Here is a 20,321-nt window from a genome sequence, read left to right on the forward strand (position 1 = left end):
AATGTCCTTTCTTTGAAATGCTGCCATCCACGTCTGGTTTGTTAACAGTACTCTTGCATTTAGATCTGAAAATCGAGTGTTTTCCACACGTAGACTTTGCTTGGGAGATCCAAGTATAATTTGACTTATTAAAACAAAAATATTCATAAATACAGTTTGACAGTATCTAATTTGAACTGAATCCCCCAAAAAACTGGTGTCCTTCAATTTTATTTATTTATTAAAAAGCATTAAGATCAATTTACAAACAATGTTTATTTTTTCTTCTTTTTTAGTAAACTTTAGCATTTTTTTGCATTTTTAAAACTTACAGAAGAAAGAATCAAGATCGTAAAAAAAGAAAGTAATTTTAAGTTAATTTTAAAGTTATTTAAAAATTTAAATTGTGAACAGGGTGAATAAAGATTACCATTTTATAACAATCATGCAGGCCTAACCTTAACAGTAATACAAAGTACCTGGAAATATGAGAAAAACAATATTATTCATGGATTCTGCCACGGTACCCTACAGTCCAGCGAGTATTAATGGGAGAGCAGACACAGACTTCACTCCAAAGAATACCTGCCATTGCAACGACTACCTGCCAAGTCAAATGTTTTACTTACATTTTGGTGCAAATGATGGAATTTGACGTTAAAAAAATGTTGGTGAAAAATACAGATTTCCAACAAATTAAAGTGTGCCTGCTAATTATATAATTAATAAAATGACAATTTGCTGCCCCTTTTGCGTGGCTCCTGACCGGTTCACGGATCTGAAGAAGCCAGATATCAGTACTCAACATGGGACTGACTGACTAAGGAACTTTCTGAGATCAGTTAAGTCAAGTCTTTTACAAGAATCTGGTTGCACCCTAAACATTTCTGAGTGTAATGAGGATAATCTGAGCACCTGTTGATCATAAAAAGTATATTTTTCCTGTTTAAATGTAAAATAATATATTCACTTAAATATTTTTTCTGCTTCTTTTTTTTTGTAGTCACCATTATTTGAGGGTAGGAGGCAACACTAAGATGTTTTTGCTCCTTTACGTCCTTGTTTGTCTCACTTGTTCATCCTAAAATGGTTCCAGAGATCAATCTCTTTAATAGAACACAACAGCCAACAACAGTTGCCTCTTTTACTCAGCTCTAAGAAAACCAAAAGGATATCTTAATTGTAGGCAGGTCTCCAATATAATAAGTGAAAGGATGTCAAAGAATAAATAAAGCTTGGGTGACTATGCTGCTGAGTCATGCCACCTGACAACAATATAGATTGTTGTCAACCTGTCATAGCACATTTGATCCCTCCTATTTAAACCAGTACAACGTTGTCATTTCCTGTAAGAACTGAGGGGACGTCAAATTCCAAAGATGGTTATCCTTAATGAATAACTAAATACTTTATTTTATTTCCATACAGCATAAAAAACAATACATAAAATTGCTAAAACAATGCATTTAAAACCAGTGCCGAGCACAAAACAACAGCCAGTTACATTAAAGAATGGCTTGTTTATTGCTAAGGCCAAACAAATTTTAACTTAATTTATTTAAATGTAATAAAAGGATTGTAATCCAAAACTAGGGAGAAATTACCCACATTTACAACCAAGATTATAGGTTTCCATGTTAGGATGTAGCAGTCAATGTAATGTAATAACACTGCAGTAAAGTGCCTAAAGGAGATGACCACAGAAATCTAAGTGTGGAAAAAATTGTTAAAATCAGAGAGGGGAGTGGGAACAGTGTAAAATCGGACGTGTTGGCTAACATGAATTTACCTTTATTTGTATCGTTCCCCATCATTTGAAGGTACAATATGATAGTATTGAACATCCGAGATTGTAACATTGTAGATATGACGAAAAAAACAGAAAAGCATAATAGGTCTCCTTTGACATAGATTTCTTGGCTTAAAAAAGGTATTTTTTAAAGTACCAAAATACATACAACAATAAAAACTCACATGAATCTCAAACTTCCAGCCACTGACTGCCTCGTCTGTCAGGATCTTTGTGAAGGAGATGGTCAGACCATCTCGGAAAAACCTCTGACATGCCTCACACTTCACATCCAGTCCTGCAAGGAAATACATCCCATTGATACCACAAAATTCATATAAAATGTGCTACAAAGTTAAATGAAAAGACACCAATAAAACATGAAGAGCATTAAGGTGTTACGGCGCCAAATGTAAATTCTGTGCAAATATCAAATAATTACATTTAATTATAATTTAATATATATTTAAATTAACTATATGTAACTTTAAAATGTTTCTGAAACTGTACTTTCTATCTAATGATCATAAATGACCTGTGAGGCCAAACGAGACTAACCATTTTGGCATTTTTTTTATTAAAGCCTTTTCCCAGGTCTGATTTTTTTCTTATTTTTTTCTTATTTTTTATTTTAGAAGGTTTTTCTGTAGTCAAAGCTGATAGTGCTACAGGGCCATCACAGAAAAATAAGTAAATTAAAACGAAGAACTAAAAGCTAAAACGGGAAAGTAAACGACGACGTGTAAAAACCCTTCAAGAGAAGAAAACAATTACTAGATTGGAGATTATTCAAAAATAGTACCCCAATTGGCCCTTAGGTATGCAATATGGTCATTTCATTCATAAAATAATTGATATTACAATGCAGTTGTACATCAATAACCTACATTAAATTAAGTCCCCCTTCCATTTAGCGCCTGGTTTTATTTCTTTTCAGTCCGTGTTTGTGTTTGCCTACTATTTTCTTTTCCCTTGTTCCCTTAATAGTGTGTACAGCGTCCTCAGGTTTCATATAATGCACTATATTAATCAGACTTATTATATAGGCAATGGTGGCCTTAGGTTTAGAGAAGAGAGCTTGTGACCGGGAGGTTGTCGGTTCAATACCTAGACCAACAGGATAAAATCTAGGTGGGGAAAGTGAAAGAGCAGCGCTTGTCCCTCCCGCATTACCATCACTGAGGTGCCCTTGAGCAAGGGCCTTAAACTTAAAAAATGCTCCAGTGGAGCTGCTCAGTGGCCAGCAGCTGTGGCTGTGCTGGGCAGCTTTCAGGTATGAATGTGATCAGGGTGTTCTGCAAAACAAAGGCTGCCTCTAGGTGAACCTTCATGAATAAATAAAGGTTAAAAATAAATAAAAACGTTGGTTGGTACAGCAATCTCTTAATGCTTTGGCTCTTGACCCAGTGACAGTGATACCTGGTTTAGCTCACCAAACATCCAAAGTAAGCCAAGTTATGTATGCAACACTCAAAATGAAATGATGCATCTGTAACTTAATACCTCATTGTAAATGAAGGATTCTCTGTCCGAGCAAAACATCCATCACAACTATATGACTATATGGATAATAGCACCGTAAAAGAAAAGACCTTAACTACAGCAGGTGTGGATAAAAACAGTACTGCTTTTGTCCAAAACAGCCGACAGAATCAACACAACCTGACAGTTACAAATAGCCACTTTAAGATTAAATGTAAGGATATTAAAGGCAAGACTTTACATAATTTGGAAAGTTTTTACCAAATAACCTACAGGGGCTATAGCGGCAATTATACTGTTTTTTTTTTTAAAAATTGGGGCTACCTTTTGAGCCCTGTTCAGACAACACAACAAAATGGATTTCTCAAACTTGATCTCAGTCACACAACAAAATATGTATTGACGAGATATTTCGGATTATTGATTCAATCAGCCTGGATGTAATAGGCAGAGTAGGCCTGCAATTCTGGCACTGACATGAGGTAGGTGGTTTTACGTACATAATTAGGGCAGATAAAAGTAAAGGTCAGGTTTTAGGAAGTATCAGGTGGAAGAAGGCTTGCTTTAGTGGTGAAACGTCAAATGTTTTGCAATGTGCTGCTTAATTTAATAGCACATTAAAAATCATTGGGCTTTGGACTGTTTGCTGGACAAAAAAAGCACAGAAGTGAATAAACTGTATTTTTAATCCATTAATCATAAACACAACAGGTTTATTTTTGTTGGTTACAGTTTCTAAAATGTGAATATGTATTGCTTTTTTAGATCAAAGTAACAAAAAATACTATGTGAAAAAGACACATTGGGCTCTGGTAGTGGGCTGATGCTAGAATTCTTAATAATCTGCACTGCATGATTAGCTATTGCATTGCTTGACTGAATGTGAATATCACAAAGCATTTCTATAGACATTCTGTATATTCCTACCTTTTTTACTCAAGTCAATAGCAGCTTCCAAAAGGACTTCTAACTCTCCTTTTGGCAAAACTGGAACGACCCAACGAGGCCTGAGAGGAAAAGAAAAAGAAAACGTGAATCAACAGAAAAACCATTGTGTGTGTAAGAAGCATGGATACTGCATGGTACCCCAAAGAGCTCAATTTACCTTGCTGTTAAGTGTTACTGTTGTGATGTCAGTCTGTTATCAGATTGAGTGTGAAAATTTAATAATCTATAAACTGTAAAGCAAGGAATTAGAGTCTGTCTTTCCGTTTATTACAACTAACAATCAAATACAACCCTCCCTTCAGAAGCTCCGCCCCCTAGATTCTCAGAATGATAACTAATGGCATGCCTGCACATTCGCATGCTGCATCCCCCCACACTCCTCCCCTCCGCCATCAAATGACGCCGCCTGTTGGTGATTGGCTGCAAAGGTGTTTTGAAGCTTGTGAACTTCGGTTTGTTTTGCATTTACACAACCAGGGCTGTGTATTAACACCGGATTTTATATTCAGTCCACACAAAATAAAGAGCTAGGTGACCGTGAGGAGATTTTTACTGAAAACGACAGAGTGTATTGGATTAACATCGCTCACTATACCTTTTTAATGACCAGCTGCACAAAAGAACAATAACAAAAGATGTCACACAAAGCCCGCTGTCGTACGACATAAACAAGTAGGCCGCTGAAGTCAGCCGCTGCGTCCAAAATACAATAGATACCCAATATGTGTATTATCGTTCAAAATACTTCTGTGTGAATAAACAGCAGCCCACTTTTGCTGCTGGATATACTACATTACAAATTAATTATTTTTTCCACTTCCCTGTAGTCAAAAAGCATGAGCAAACTCAATTGTTTAACTTTTACTACTAACAACATTACACATAAAATAAAAGGAGTGTACCAAGACAGTGAAAAGACACAAGCAAACACAGGTTGATAGTTCAATGAATTGAGCTTGATTTGTTTTCCTTACAGAGCCAAAAATGTGCATCACAAACTGTACCAACTTAATATTGTAAAAATACAGAGTAAGAAGGATAAAAATGAGGTCTGGCATAAAATAAGTGCTTGGTAAGTTTTTAAATTGTCACGAGTCACAGTTGCCAGTCAACGCAAAAAAACATCTGTGGGTATTTCAAAGTATCTACTGCTACCAGAGGTGTCAAGTTACAAAGTACAAATACTTTGTTACCTTACTTAAGTAGAACATTTGGGTATCTATACTTTACTGGAGTAATTATTTTACAGCAGACTTTTTACTTCTATTTCTTACATTTTCACACAATCATCTGTACTTTCTACTAGTTACATTTTAAAAACAGCCTTGTTACTCCTTTTTCAGTTCGGCTTGTTTTCATTCTTGAAAAATCACGCTCTCCAGATAGTGAATTTGATTGTGGTTGGATGAGAAGTATAAACGTATACCATTCCGAATCCTATTGGTTTGTACGCGATCCATCGCACCTGCACATGACACAAATCACGTCACACTCCTGCAAGGAAGTGGCAGACGCATGTAGCCTAGTACAAAGATGTCCATGGCAGATACTCAAGTGAAATGTCCCAACCAAGCACCAGTGAGGAGGTTGGTAGCCAGGAAGACCAGCCAGCCCTTCTACATCCCTGGCTGTACCTGGAAGAATTTTTAAAAATGGTTGGATGCAAAAACACCTGCTTTCCAATGTGCTGCAAGCTCTACGCTCCCAAGTACCATGAGCTAATCGTTTCCAAAACTCACCGTCTAATTTGAAAAAGCAAATATATATATATATATATTTCTTCCACCCTTACATTTTTTATACTTTTAGTTTTGAAACCAGTACTTTTACACATTTACTTGAGTAAAAAGCTTGAGTTGATACTTCAACTGAAGTCTTTTTAAACCCTAGAATCTGTACTTCTACCTCAGTGATGAACGTTTGACACCTCTGACTAAATGGTATATAGTCTGTTTGTCAGGATTAAACACAGACCATAATTTTAGGAAGTGCCACTTTACAAGCAAACTCACTTAAAAGACACACTGTTGCGTTTTTGACCAATTAATAGCAGTGAGCAATATTTCTATGCACTTTTGTATCTTGTGTGCTGAATAAGGGGTGGCTGAGGATGCAGCCTCTGTATAAGCAAGTGAATAAATACCTGTTGATCATATCATCCAGCTTGGCTAGATCAGTGTGAGGGAAGGCGGGCTCCTCTTCTTCCAGCTGAGGGGGGCCATCTCCCTGGCCCTGTTCATCTGGTGGGCTTACTGGAGAGTTCTCATTAGATGAGTTTGGAGATGATGTCTAGAAAACCACAGACAATCAAAATCATACAATAAAGAATTGATGTGAAGAATTGCATGTTTAGCTTACGGGTCAAGATACGCAACCGCCATGTTGTTCTTCATCCTCTAATGTTTTAATTGCTGGTGATTTGTTTTGTTTTTTTATTTTAGACAGTGCCAGGAAACAGTGAAATGGGGGGCATGGTAGGTTCCTGGTTGGATGTTGTGGTAACGTGACATGTGTATTAAACCATTAAAGAACCAGAACGCCTCGAGGCAATCAGTTTTGATTTTGTGTCTATTAACATGACGAAACATGTCCTGGCCATAAATAAAAAAAAGAAAAAAAAAGAAATGGTGACAAAAGCCTCAACATGAAAACTACACTCACCTGGGTCCCGTGAAATATGACAGTTACAGAATATTGGAAAAATTTGCTTCATGGACACTGAATTTGATGAATTTACTGTTTCTCAGACTCCAGATGAGATAAGGAGCTAAAAACATGGTTAAATGTTCCCTCTGCATTTTGTTTTGTTGCTAAACTGTGTGCAAAATTAGGGGTGACGTTAAATCACCTGTTTTAGATATCAGTATCCTAGAGTACCATCTATTTGCTTCATTTTTTGGAGGTAGCGGTAGCTAATGTTAGCAAATAAGCCCACTAATGGCAACGTTACAATGTTTAGTAATGACAGTTAAGTGTCATAGTGAGTGAAAATGTGATATGAAATGCACGTTGCTAAATTTGTTAAGTATCTGAATTTGTTGCTGTGTGTGATATCTGTAATGCTGAACGACTTACAGCAGTAACATTAGGCTAAAAAAGGGTTTATTCTTATCCAAAAACTCTCTCTGTGAGAAAGGACAGGGAACGGACACTTACATTATATCCTGGTATGTATCTGTTAGACATATGATGTTTTTGAGAAACAATTACAAATAAAGCAAACTGTTTAAAAAAAGCTGATACCAATCCATCCAAAAAAAATGATATGCATCGGCCTGCCTTACTACAGCCCTAGAAGGATTGTATTTTACTAATGGCTTTGCATGAATGAATCAAAATCTGAAGCAAAACAACAAAACAGACTTAGGCTGAATACTTATTTTAAAAGTGTAGGGAACTGACTTTTTGACCTCCAAAGTAAAAGTGGAACTTTACTACCTGTTTCTATGGTGCCATACACCAATAGAAAGGCAAGGTCCATTTCTTGTATGGGGTGGGGGGGATCTATTGTAGTGGTCACTAAGTGTACATGCCTGTGGGCGTAAAGAAGCAGGTGTCTCTCCTGAAAGGACTTTAAACTAGGCTATTCAACTCCCTGCACTCATAGTATTTGGCAAACAGAGCGATGCTCTTTTTATTCTTATCTACCCAGAGGAAACAAAAACTGAGGGCTGACATGGTTATGTTGGAAGTATAAACGTGTTAGTGTGTGGGTGTATCTGTGTTACGGTGCTGTCAAATAGAATTTTTTTGGAAAGAAGAGTGAGAATCAAAGGCAACACTGTGCAACAATGAATGTGCACCAATGTGACCATTTGGGCTGCAAAATATCCAATAACATTGTTTAATATCCCAATAACAATATTTCTTGAGATAAATAAACATATTTTACAATGTACTCAGCTATGCCTTTTTGCAGCTTTTAGTTAACTGCTAAATTACAAAAAAATTGCTTGCGGTATAAAAACATAAAATAACATTTTATTTAAAAAGAGTTAACATTAGAATGGACAGAAAAGGGAACATAAAAACTGTTCAGGTCAAGTTCAGTTTTTGACTGATACTCTCAACAAACATTAAAAAAATCCCTGTTTCTTTCGCGACGTATCGCAGTCTTTCGCGATGAGTTTATAGTGCAAGCTGCTGTTGGGAGATGCATACTGTAACTGAGAAATATTAAATGTGGGGGTGTGTGGTGAAGGCTCCTTCTGCTTGGCTGACCTACATAGGCAGCTTGCCTCTCACATCTCATCTCTAACCAATACAGGCGTGCGCGTCACACATGACACACATGCGCGCATACACACACACACACACACACACACACACACACACACACAGCTCTGTTCATTGATGCCTCGCCTTTCACTCTCTCCCTCTTTTCCGCTCCCTCCTTCCCTCCCTTTTTGTTCCCTTGGGCATCTGTGTGTGGTTTAGGTAAGCGCAATATCTGTTAAAAAAAAACAACAACCAAACGGCTGAAGCGTATGGACTAACAAAGTGGGACATCAAAAAAACACTCCATTCCTTCTCCCTTCCCAGGTTAACTTAAATACAAGCACCTATCATTGGAAAGGAAGTGCAATGCTTAGTCAGTTAAAGTGCTCATATTCAGGTTCATAATTGTATTTAGAGGTTATATCAGAACAGGTTCACACAGTTTCATTTAAAAAAAACCACCATATTTTGTTTTTACTGCACATTGCTGCAGCTTCTCTTTTCACCCTGTGTGTTCTGTCTGTTTAAGCTACAAAGTGAGGCATCTCACTTCTGTTCAATCTTTGTTGGAAGTCACACATGCACAGTATTAGGTCAGCACTACAAGCCTGTCAGAAGCAGAGTATGAGGGCATGTAACATATGTTACAAAGTGATGCAAGTTTTTCACGGAAGTAAATGCTGGACTACAACAGAGCTGTTTGTAGCAATTTGTGAACAGTGTTTTCTGTTGGAGATGGTCCCTTTGGGGTGGATTTTTTTTTTTTTCACTTGCACAAAAAAGATAACACAATAAAGGAAAGGGGAAAAAGACAAAAAGCATAATATGAGCACTTTAAAACGAATGGAATGAAACCAGTTGCCAGGTAGCCGAAAGGAGACAGGAACAAAAATATTTAACATGTAGGACAAAATCTGGTGAGTGTAGTGAAAGACAGTAAGTGAAGGTCTATGTTGAACATTATGGCGTTTTTCCACTGCTGGTAACAGCTCGACTCGCCTCGTCTAGACTCGTCTCTACTCGACGCATTCTGCGTCCGTTTTCCATTGCAGATTGAGTAACGCCTCAGCGTGCGTGGCTGGTCACCATAGCTACGTGTGATGATGTAATTGTCAACGCGACTCACAACAGCACGTCGGCTATTTGCCACAGCCAGAAGAATTTTTTGTTTCAAAAGAAGCTAAAGAAAGAAACAAAAATCACCTCGAAAAAAGTTTGGGAATTCCGACAGAGTTCAGACGTCAACATGACTATTGTTTGTCGACACAAAAGGGTAAGTTAAGTTATCTGGCCTTTTTTCCCCATATTAATTCAATAAAGTCTGTCAATTCGTTTTACTGCAACCCTTGTCTTGGCCTTTTTTTCCCCATATCAATTCAATAAAGTTGTGCTTACCACATTATTTGATGATAACAGGTTACATTGCTACATATTACTAGAAGGATAGGAAACTACTAAAACTGTTGGGTCCTTGTCAATTCTCAAGTGTGGTCTAGACTTACTCTATCTGTAAAGTGTCTCGAGATAACTCGTTATGAATTGATACTATAAATAAAATTGAAGTGTGCTATATTGGAAACAACATGCAAAAGCCCCTAACAGAACTTAATATTGAACAGTTGAAATTTAAGAATAGTGTAGAGAGTAGATAATCTGTTGGTGTCTGGCTAGATTTTTATTTTTTATTTTATTTTAAATGTCGCGTTTGTTCCGGACACACACTCCGCACTCTTGTCTGCTAAAAACGCAGTGATCCGACCAACCAGTAGTCTGCAGGTTTCCACGTCATTTTTTGGTATCGCCTCAGCTCGCTTGGAACCTCGACTGAGGTAGTACTAAAAAAAGTACCTGGTAGCAGGTCCCAGGGACTTTTTTTCGTAATGGAAAACCAAAAAAGGCGAGTAGAGGCGAGTCGAGTAGATACCACGCATTGGAAAACCACCATTAGTTAGAAGGATGACGCTGACCTGGTTCTGTGGCAGGGGGGGCTGGCTCTGAGCATCAGGTGCCTGGCCCTGGCCCTGACTGTCATTGCCCCCCACCGGAGAGCCACGCGTGGTGGCTGTCATGCTCGCCACAGGGCAGATCTTGGCAATCTTGGCCTCTTAGGGAGCGCTGGCCAGGAGGGAAATCACAGCCACCTCAGCTGTAGAGCAGAGGGAAGAGAGGCCGAACACACGAGAGAGGGACACAAGCACCTGGAGATCTGGATGTGCCGCTGAGACCATTGCATAACCTGCAACAGGAAAGCGGGTTAAAGGTAAGAATTTTCAACAGGCTTGTTAAGTTACTTATAATGCATGAGCCAAATACATCAGGTGGGTATATTCTTGTACTAAAATGACTATCTACATCAACTTGTTTTTAATTGGGCTCTGCTTAGTAGTCAACTACTTTTTTCTTGCATGCTTCATCAAAAACGTTCTGTGCTCAATGACCAACTATATGTGTTATGAATTAGGATGCTCCAGCAAGGCTTTGGAGGACTGATACAGATCACTGATTAAAATAGATTAATAATATCCAGCACCAATCATTAATGACATATCTTAATTACACCTAACAAAGTCAGCCACTGCATCATCTTAAATTTACAGTTCTAGACGGTGTCCCACACCTGCATGATTTTTTCTTAATTCCAACCAAGCTTCAAAAGGTCAATTACAAACGGTAATTTTTAAATTTCTTTCGGACACCAAATTTGCCAACAAGGAGTCAAAACTTCAGCGACAGGTTTGCTACATTCGTTCGTATAATAATAATAATAATAATAATAATAATAATAATAATAATAATAATAATAAACAGCTTAAAACAATATCAAACTCAGGTACACTTTGAACGTAATCCTAAAAAAGCCTAGGATCATTTTAACTATTAAACTCTGTTCCATCATGCTAACACTGGTCTCTCGACACTTGCTATGAACAAGCAAGCAGCCAGAGGACACAGCCTGCCTAAATCCATCTTAGGTCCTAACACAGTCAACAGCACCATCTCAAATGTATGCAGGGTCAGATATGAACATACAGCCTCAGGTGTTTATTGTGGCAATTGGGAAGCTGTGACAGATAGCAATGGAAAAAATAAAAAACTATTTTGCATGCATTTTTATAGTTTTCCTGACTGGGGTATTTAAAAACTACACCCTTTTTCATTAGTAATGCATATCATCACTCACATACTTTATCCGGCTACTTAAGTCTGTCAATTCTTTTTATTGCAACCCTTGTCTTGGCCTTTTTTTCCCATATCGATTCCATAAAGTAAGTTGTGCTTACCACATTATTTTATGATAACAGGTTACATTGCTACATGCTACTAGCAGGATTCTTCCTGGCTCAGAAAGAGCTTTGGCGGGGGGCATATTAAGTGGGGGGTTTGGTCCTACCCCAGGAAATGGGCATGAGCATCAACAACATCATTTCCTGCATTCTGATACATTTTTAGGCACCAATTTATGGCAGAGACAACCTAACGATCGGTCTCTACCGGACTGAATAGTAACGTAGATTTCGGTGCCACTGAAATGCCATCGCTGCCCTCTGATGCACCAAAACGAATGTTAGAGGCAACCAAAACACTGTTGCATGTGACACTAGTTTCCACTACATGTTACACAGATAACATGTACAGGTCACTGTTTGACATTTAGTTGCGCGCACACACGCACGCACGCAAAATTTGTGAGGGTTGTCCCAATATCAAAGGGTGTGAGGGTTTGAGTACACACTTCCCAAGCAACTTTCCATTAGTTCAAAGCATTTATGTTTTATTTTACCTTTATTTAACCAGGAAGTCCCTTGAGATTGAGATCTCTTTTTCTCGTTTACCGCAGAGACCGTAGGGAAATCCATAAATTACAAAAGGTAAACAACAGCATGACACAACCACAAAACGGACCCGTTGTCCAACTTGTAAAACAAGAATTTGAAAAAATTTGAAATAAGCCAGCCATCTCCTGTGACTTGGCTGCTTGGAAAGCAACAAACATAAAATTAACATTCCCAAACCGGAAGGTATCAGGAACATTTTGTTATTAAACATTGCCACGGTAACATGTGACCTCTTGAAGGGCTGTCCCAATCCCATTTATACCTATCTACGCCCATGTGGCCTCACACTCAGTCACTTGGCACCTGAGATCGATTAAGTCTGAGTTTTTAGTCCTTAGTCCTCACTTTGGGATAGGGCCACACTCACTCTGTGCCACTCCTTGCACGCTCGCTCTGTCTGTCTGTCTGTCACACACACGCAACATTGTGGTTTCATTACTAAATTCACTTCTGATACTTTTTTATGAGTAAAATTCACTCTGTAGTGCTTAAATATGGGCCGTTTAAGAAAAATGATGGCAAATTGCAAATTTGGTCTCGTCACGCATAAGATAACCCTGGTCCGACCCTGGTCAATGGTGTGAAAGATGTATGAAACCCCATACAGTGGGAAGAACAAGTATTTGATACACTACTAAGCATGTAAAGGTCTGTAATTCTAGGTAATCTTACACAATGAGAGACTGAATCTAAAACAAAAATCCAGAAAGTCACATTGTATAATTTTTAAATAATTCATTTAGATTTTTTTGCAAGCCAAGTATTTGATACATCAGAAAAGCAGAATTTAATATTTGGTATAGAAACCTTTGTTTGCAATAACAGAGATCATTTTTGACCAGGGTTGCACACACTGCAGAAGGGATTTTGGCCCACTCTTCCATACAGACCTTCCCCAGGACTTCAGGTTTCGGGGCCGTCGCTGGGCAATACGGACTTTCAACTCCCTCCAAAGAATTTCTATTGGATTCAGGTCTGGAGCCTGGCTAGGCCACTCCAGAACCTCAAGATGCTTCTGAAGGAGCCACTCCTTAGTTGCCCTGGCTGTGCGTTTCGGGTCGTTGTCATGCTGGAAGACCCAGCCACAACCCATCTTCAATGCTCTTACTGAGGGAAGGAGGTTATTAGCCAAGATCTCGCGATACATGGCCCCATCCATCCTCCCCTCAATACGGTGCAGTCGTCTTGCCCTCTTTGCAGAAAAGGATCCTCAAAGATTGATGTGTCCACCTCCATGCTTGGGATGGTGTTCTCGGTTGTACTCATCCTATCTCCAAACAGAGCAAGTGGAGTTTAGATCAAAAAGCTATATTTCTGTCTCATCAGACCACATGACCTTTTCCCATTCCTCCTCTTGATCCTCCATGTGGTCATTGGCAAACTTCAGATGGGCCTGGACCTGCGCTGGCTTGAGCAGGGGGACTTTGCGTGTGGTGCATGATTTTAAACCATGACAGTGTAGTGTGTTACTAATGGTTTTCTTTGAGACTGTGGTCCCAGCTCTCTTCAGCTCATTGATTAGGTCCTGCCGTATAGTTCTGGGCTGATCCCTCACCTTCTTCATGACCACTGATGCCCCATGAGGTGAGATCTTGCATGGAGCCCCAGACCAAGGTAGATTGACCGTCATCTTGAATCTTCTTCTTTCTAAAAATTGTTGCCTTCTCACCAAGCTGTTTGCCTATTGTCCTGTAGCCCATCCCAGCCTTGTGCAGGTCTACAATTTTAACCCTGATGTCCTTACACAGCTCTCTAGTCTTGGCCATTTTGGAGAAGTTGTGTGGACAGGTGTCTTTTATACAGGTACCGAGTTCAAAAAGGTGCAGCTAATACAGGTAATGAAGGAGAACAGGAGGGCTTGATTTTTGTTTTAGATTACGTCTCTCACTATTGAAGTGTACCTATGATACAAATTACAGACCTAGCATGCTTTGTAAGTAGGAAAACCTGCCAAATCGGCAGTGTATCAAAAACTTGTTCTCCCCACCGTATCTACCAAGTCTTCTGCCCAGAAACATCAAGTTTACCAGCACAACAAACAACTGTAGAATAATTCAAGTTGAATGTTTGATACACATAATGCAAAAATATAGACTTGAGATAAAACAAAAAATGTGAGAACAAAATTAGGAACCATAACTGCTGCTGGTATGCCCTCTGGTAGAGGAATGACTAAAACCAATAGTATGTCTTGAAAATGTGTCTTACAATTTAAGACCGTTGTATGAAAGTGGCTGATTTGACTTTTTGACTATAACTCTATTTATGGGTAGACATTGATTTTTTTTTATGTTGCAAAAATCAGGTGGCCAGTGACATCTGCATCAGCAATTTGGTTGCAGTAGTCAGACAGTACATTAAAGTTATTACTATAGTCAGAATCTGGCGACTGTATTTAACTTGCTGAGAACAAAATCTCATAATATATTGAGCAGTGAAACCACTTATTGGCTAACTATCTACTAATGGGGAGATAGGGTAGGTTAAGAGTGTTTTCCTAATTCAAGGGTAGTGAAGCTTGATTCTTTCATATTTTACAAGTGGTCAGTGACATCTGCTTTAGCATCCGCAAGCTGGGTTGCAGCTGTCATTACAGAGGGTATATTACGTTACACTAGTCATTATTATGGCAGAATCTGGCAAGTGTCTTTGGCTTATTAAGAACGAAATGTCATTTCATGTATTGAAAGCTACTATCAGTGAAACCACTCATTAGCTAGCTAACTAACTATTTACTAATGGGGGAACAGGGTGGGCTACTTGACTAATGACGCACAAAAAACAGGTTATGTTTTAGCACTGTCAAAAAAGTGACACACACGGCAACAACAGCCACCATTAAAACAGGCGCTACGCTTTGTACAACTGCGGCCTTTTGGACTGAACCGGCTTTGAAACGATAACGTTATTATAAAAACATAATCCATTTTAGCTGAAATCGACCATGTAGCATTATGCCTTTTACCTCGGAATAACTTAAAAATTAGACAGCCCAGGTGCATATAACGTACACGGTGGCATTACGTAACTATCAATACAAACTAGTGGCGTTAACAGCTGGTGGTTTAGCTATAGCTAGATGCGGCAACTAACGTTAGGTTAGCCTACAAGGCGATCCGCCCAAACAGAAGAGCAGTGACGGCCTTCTCGTCCAAAGCCCGTTGCGCTGAGGCAGACAAGCAGGCCGCAGTATTTAACCAGGGCCTGACATTAATCTTGCTCACCAAATATTTGCTACATAACGGACGATCTTAAGCACATATATATATTTCACTCACTAACCAAAATCATTATCGATTTAAAATCACTTTCCCGGCGTTATTGTTGACCAACCATGTTCCCGGAACGCCAGTTAAAATAAGCATCGGTCGTGCTAGCATGCTAACGACCAGCGATCTAGCTAGCTAGATAAACAGTTAGCTAGCCGTTAGCTTACGTGCGAGTAAATACCCGTAAGTGCATTTGGCTAGCTAACGTTCATGTTTTGAACAAGTGGCTTATAACCAACTAAGTTTCCCATATATAAAATGAATACCCCACAATTTAGTTTAATGTGACTCTGCAGCAATTTCAGCGTTCAAAATAAGTTGCTTGCTGTCTTAGATAACGTAAAACATATCGGTGACAGGGGAGACGTCTATTTCCTGAAATATTAACATTGGTGTTGTGTGACCTGTACCGTATAAGTTATAACTTAACGTTAGCTAAAACAAACTGAAATGTGTATGTCGGAAGTTAGGGTGATACAAAACGTTAACAACAATGTTATTTTTGATAAATCTGCTATTAATGAAATATACACAATTGTTAGTGGAGGTTAACCAAAAAGCAGTCACTTGTAAACATTTAAAATAAATGTTCCTTCTCAGGCTGTAGACAGTGTCAAGGACCATCTGCGCTAGCTTCAGTGAATCCAGCAGAGTGAGCTAATCAGACTACACGTACGGTTAAAACCATGAATTGCAGTTTAATCACGTTGACATTGTCACAGATTCAATAAGAAGCAGCTAACAGAGATAAAAACCCCAGCAACTGAACACCACAAGCAATCAAAATGCAGTAATGTTACCTTGGATCCACCACCAGCTGACGCTAATAGCAGCAGCAGCCAGCTAACAATCACCACTGAGCTAACGTTAGTTAGCTAACAACTCACCAGGAATTTGATATGACTTCCCCCTTTATTCACGGGCTACGTCCAGCATTGAACGATGTCGTATATTACATAAACGTGGCCTATATCAGGGACAGTTTCGCGGGACCCAAAATCTGTTACTAGAAAGATCTAATTCCTACGTTTTTCCCTCTGCTTCTGGGTGTTTTTCCTGCGTCACCGGCGCGGTAACAGCCCCCTAACTCTCTCTAACGTTAGTCCGCTGTCTGGGGCTTGTCACCTCAGTTCCAGCAGTCACAACTTGAATCAGTTCAACATGGCGGAAGCGCACTCGGACACAAATGCCGCTCAGTAAAACAGGCCAGACGACTGTGTGAACTCCAACACTAAGGGTTGTCTATGAGCTAGCTTGCACCACAACCGAGAGCAGCGCAGCAAACACAACACAAACTGAATGGAAAGGGCACAAAACCCCTCTCAATTCTGATAAGTGACTCCGGCTCCAGTGAGAATGTAAATCCGTAGTTTCGTTAAAACCAGGAGAGAGAAAAACTGAGCAACCCGACGCACTTGCCTATATCGCCTCCTATCGCACGGGGTGATCAGACAAAAAAATCGAACATAGCTTAGTGGAGTGGAAGAAAATACAAATGATGGCGAGATAAATCTTATCGAATCATTAAAGCGTTCGAACAAATTTGTTCGCAAAAGGGATAATTTCTCGAGGCTTAAAATGCACACGAAACCACCTGTTGGACAAAGAGAGTAAAACAAGCAGATGTCACAGATGAAGGCTTTTGAATAAAAAAAAATTCATAATCTCTGCTTTATTTTCCTGATAAGTAGGCTTATGCTTTATAATATAGGCCTACCTGTAAATCTTGTAAGTATGTATCATGCGTAATCCATCTTTTGGCAAATACTTGTTTCATAATATAACATCACTGTTCATCATCATTCTAAAACTGGAAAGGGGCAGTTGTTATCCGGGCGGAGGGTAGTGAATATGCTTGTAAACTGGGCAAAGGCCAATGCATCTGCTTGTGTAACTAAACAAATTATGTAGATGGGAGATTTTTTTTTCATAGACAGTAAAACAATAATTTATCAATGGTGTAAGGCTTCGGGCGTCATCAATGACGTCATTGTTCTAAAACGATACAAGTCTCAATGTGCGCTTCAAGCAAAACTTCCTCTCAAGCTTCGAAGCCTCGGCACAGCACGTAACATCTCCAGAAATCTGGGACTTGATTTCTGGAGGAAGAGAGGAGGGGCACAGAATCCACGTTGCTTGAAGTTCAATGTAAAGGTTCCACAGTCAGTGATGGTTTGGGGTGACATGGCATCTGCTGGTGTTTGTCCACTGGGTTTTCTGAGGTCTGGGGTCAACGCAGCCGTCTACGAGCCAGTTTTAGAGCACTTCATGCTTCCTGCCACTGACCAACTTTATAAAGATGCAGATTTCATTTTCCAACAGGATTTGTCTGCACACAGTGCCAAAGCTACCAGTAGGCTACCTGGTGTAAGGACCATGGTATCCCTGTTCTTAATTGGCCAGCAAATTGCCTGACCTTAACCATAGGCCTATAGAAAATAGGGTATTGTGAAGAGGATGATGCAATGCGTCAGACACAACAATCCAGAAGAGCTGAAGGCCACTATCAGAGCAACCAGGGCTCTCAACACCTAAGCAGTAGGCTATACCACAGACTGATCGACTCCACGCCACGCCGCATTGCTGCAGTAATTCAGGCAAAAGGAGCCCCAACTAAGTATTGAGTGCTGTGCATGCTCATACTTTTCATGTTCATACTTTTCAGTTGGCCAACATTTTGAAAAATTCTTTTTTTTTGTATTGGTCTTAAGTAATATTCAAATTTTTGGAGATACTGAATTTGGGATTTTCATTAGTTTTCAGTCTTGCTAATCCTAATTAAAAGAAATGAACATATGAAATTCATCACTCTGTATGTGATGAATGAATATAATTCATAAATTCATAAATATAATTTTACTTTTTGAATGGAATTACTGACATAAAACATCTTTTTCATGATATTCTAATTATATGACCAGCACCTGTATACCCTGGTCCAGGTGACTCAACTGAGTTTTTTTTTAAGCCTTGGCCAGTGTTAAAGTAGGATTCTACTAGCCCCACTGGACACTCCTTTTCAGCAAGCATCATAGAGTGAATAGTAGTACAGTACTTTCTGAAAATGTACCTTATGCTTTAATTTTAATGATCCAATTGCTTTAGCCCTTCATATGATACTATAAGGAATAGCTTAAGAGTTCTACCATAGCCTAAAGAAAGAAACATTAAATACAGGATGGATCACTCATCCTCAAACACATACTGACCCAACACTACATTTTTGCAAAGGGGGACACTTAAAACCCATTCAGTTGTTACTGAATTAACAAACTGGATACCAAATAGTAACCCATTCAAGTATTAAAATAATAAAGATTTAATTTTTGGAAGTAGGTGCAGAGAATACAGATTTTGTTCTCTGCCTTCTTCGGATCATTTTCAATCGGATCAATAGTTTTGCAAATATTGCTAATGCCATGGCCATCTGAGCTAATACCCTCCTAAGAGAAAAACAATGAAGCGTAACTGTCCCACTTTACCTATTGTCCCACTTTACCACTATTCACCATACTGTAGATGCTTTCACTGCTGCCTCCACATTGTTGTTGATTGTTTTCTCCTGCTTGGTCCCGCGATGCCCAGAGTTCCAGGCCTTGCCGAGGGAACGACTTTCAAAAACCTGACTGCCCACCTCCCATTCTTGCTCAATTCTCCACCTGGTACTTCATCCTCTTCCTCTCTTACCCTCATCCATCCTCGCCTTCCAGGGCACAGTTAGTTCCAGCAAGAGGAGTTGGCTTGTGGCCTTTAGAGACCAAAATGATGTCTGGTCATAACTAAGACTGGGGGACATTTGGTGTAATTTTAACCTGCCTCTCCAGTTTAACTGTTATCATCCAGTTTACAACAGACATCAATCAGACATTAACCATTAAACAATAGACCAACAGAGCAGTTTTTGGATTGTTAAGGATGCTCTCCCTCCTTGACTTAAACAATTGTCTTAGCTGTTGTGCTGTAGCTGATCCCCTTGATTATTACCTCATCAGGGATTTAAGGAGCTGATCGTGTCTCCAGCAAAGGTGCCTCTCCCAAGCTAGGCTGAGGCCTTGAATTTTCTGAGGAGCCTAGACTTGTCCGCAGTTCTCAACCAGCCCTCCACGTAGAACTTGGAAGCCTCAATGAGTGGATTTGTGTCCTTCAGGCAACAGCTGAAGACCTTCCTGAGTCTCTTCACTGGTTTTTCTCTGAAGACCAGGATATGGTCTTCTACCACCCTGAAGTTGAACTTGTTAAAAATTCTCCCACTATTCAGAACCAAGCACTGGCATTTTGCGTGTTTGAAACTCATGCGTGAATTTCATGCATCCTTGACCAGCTTGTGGGGTATTGTGCCATAGGTTTTGATAAGATCTAGATACCGTACAGACAGGTCACCTTTGCCCTCTCTTGCCTCTCTGAGCTGGGTCACCACACCTGTGTATTTAAGGCATCCAGGAGTTTTTCTGGGTAACATATATTTTTTTGTATAGCATTTTGTGATTCCTTTTTTCATGGACAGTTTGTCTTTTTTTAATTTGTTACATAGGCTTACTCATACTCAGTCATCTGCAGTCATGGAAACTAAGTTGGCTACATTTACTACTACTCCACTACATTTCATAGGGAAAGGTAGCCTACCTTTATTTGATAGGCAAAATGTAACCAACAAAATAAATATTTTATAGATTAAGCAACACAGCAATATACAGGCTAAAGTAATTGAAATTAGTCCCACCTTTACTAGCTCCAACATAAAGCAATAGCCTACCTTCATTATTTATCAATATATATAATCCAAAAATATCATAGCCCCTA

General features: G+C 39.3%; 1 protein-coding gene across 6 annotated transcripts in view; it reads right to left on the reverse strand.

Annotated features, from left to right (window-relative positions):
• usp9 (ubiquitin specific peptidase 9) overlaps nucleotides 1–16,871 on the reverse strand; it is a 45,922-nt gene extending 29,051 nt beyond the window's left edge. For 3 of the 6 annotated variants that reach the window (XM_034886220.1, XM_034886219.1, XM_034886215.1), the window contains exons 1-5: nucleotides 16,409–16,870; nucleotides 10,384–10,652; nucleotides 6,342–6,487; nucleotides 4,178–4,257; nucleotides 1,954–2,066 (exon numbers count right to left, since the gene is read on the reverse strand). In XM_034886220.1, coding sequence (XP_034742111.1) covers nucleotides 1,954–2,066; nucleotides 4,178–4,257; nucleotides 6,342–6,487; nucleotides 10,384–10,485 — 441 coding nt within the window. In that variant the 5' untranslated portion in view covers nucleotides 10,486–10,652; nucleotides 16,409–16,870. Of the gene's footprint in view, nucleotides 1–1,953; nucleotides 2,067–4,177; nucleotides 4,258–6,341; nucleotides 6,488–10,383; nucleotides 10,653–16,321; nucleotides 16,343–16,408 lie in introns of those variants that run through there. The other 3 variants (XM_034886217.1, XM_034886218.1, XM_034886216.1) reach the window with 2 other exon arrangements.
• Nucleotides 16,872–20,321: the final 3,450 nt, after the last annotated feature.

The sequence above is a fragment of the Etheostoma cragini genome, chromosome 11 (genome assembly GCF_013103735.1).
Source record: "Etheostoma cragini isolate CJK2018 chromosome 11, CSU_Ecrag_1.0, whole genome shotgun sequence".
In the NCBI taxonomy this organism is placed as follows: Eukaryota; Metazoa; Chordata; class Actinopteri; order Perciformes; family Percidae; genus Etheostoma; species Etheostoma cragini.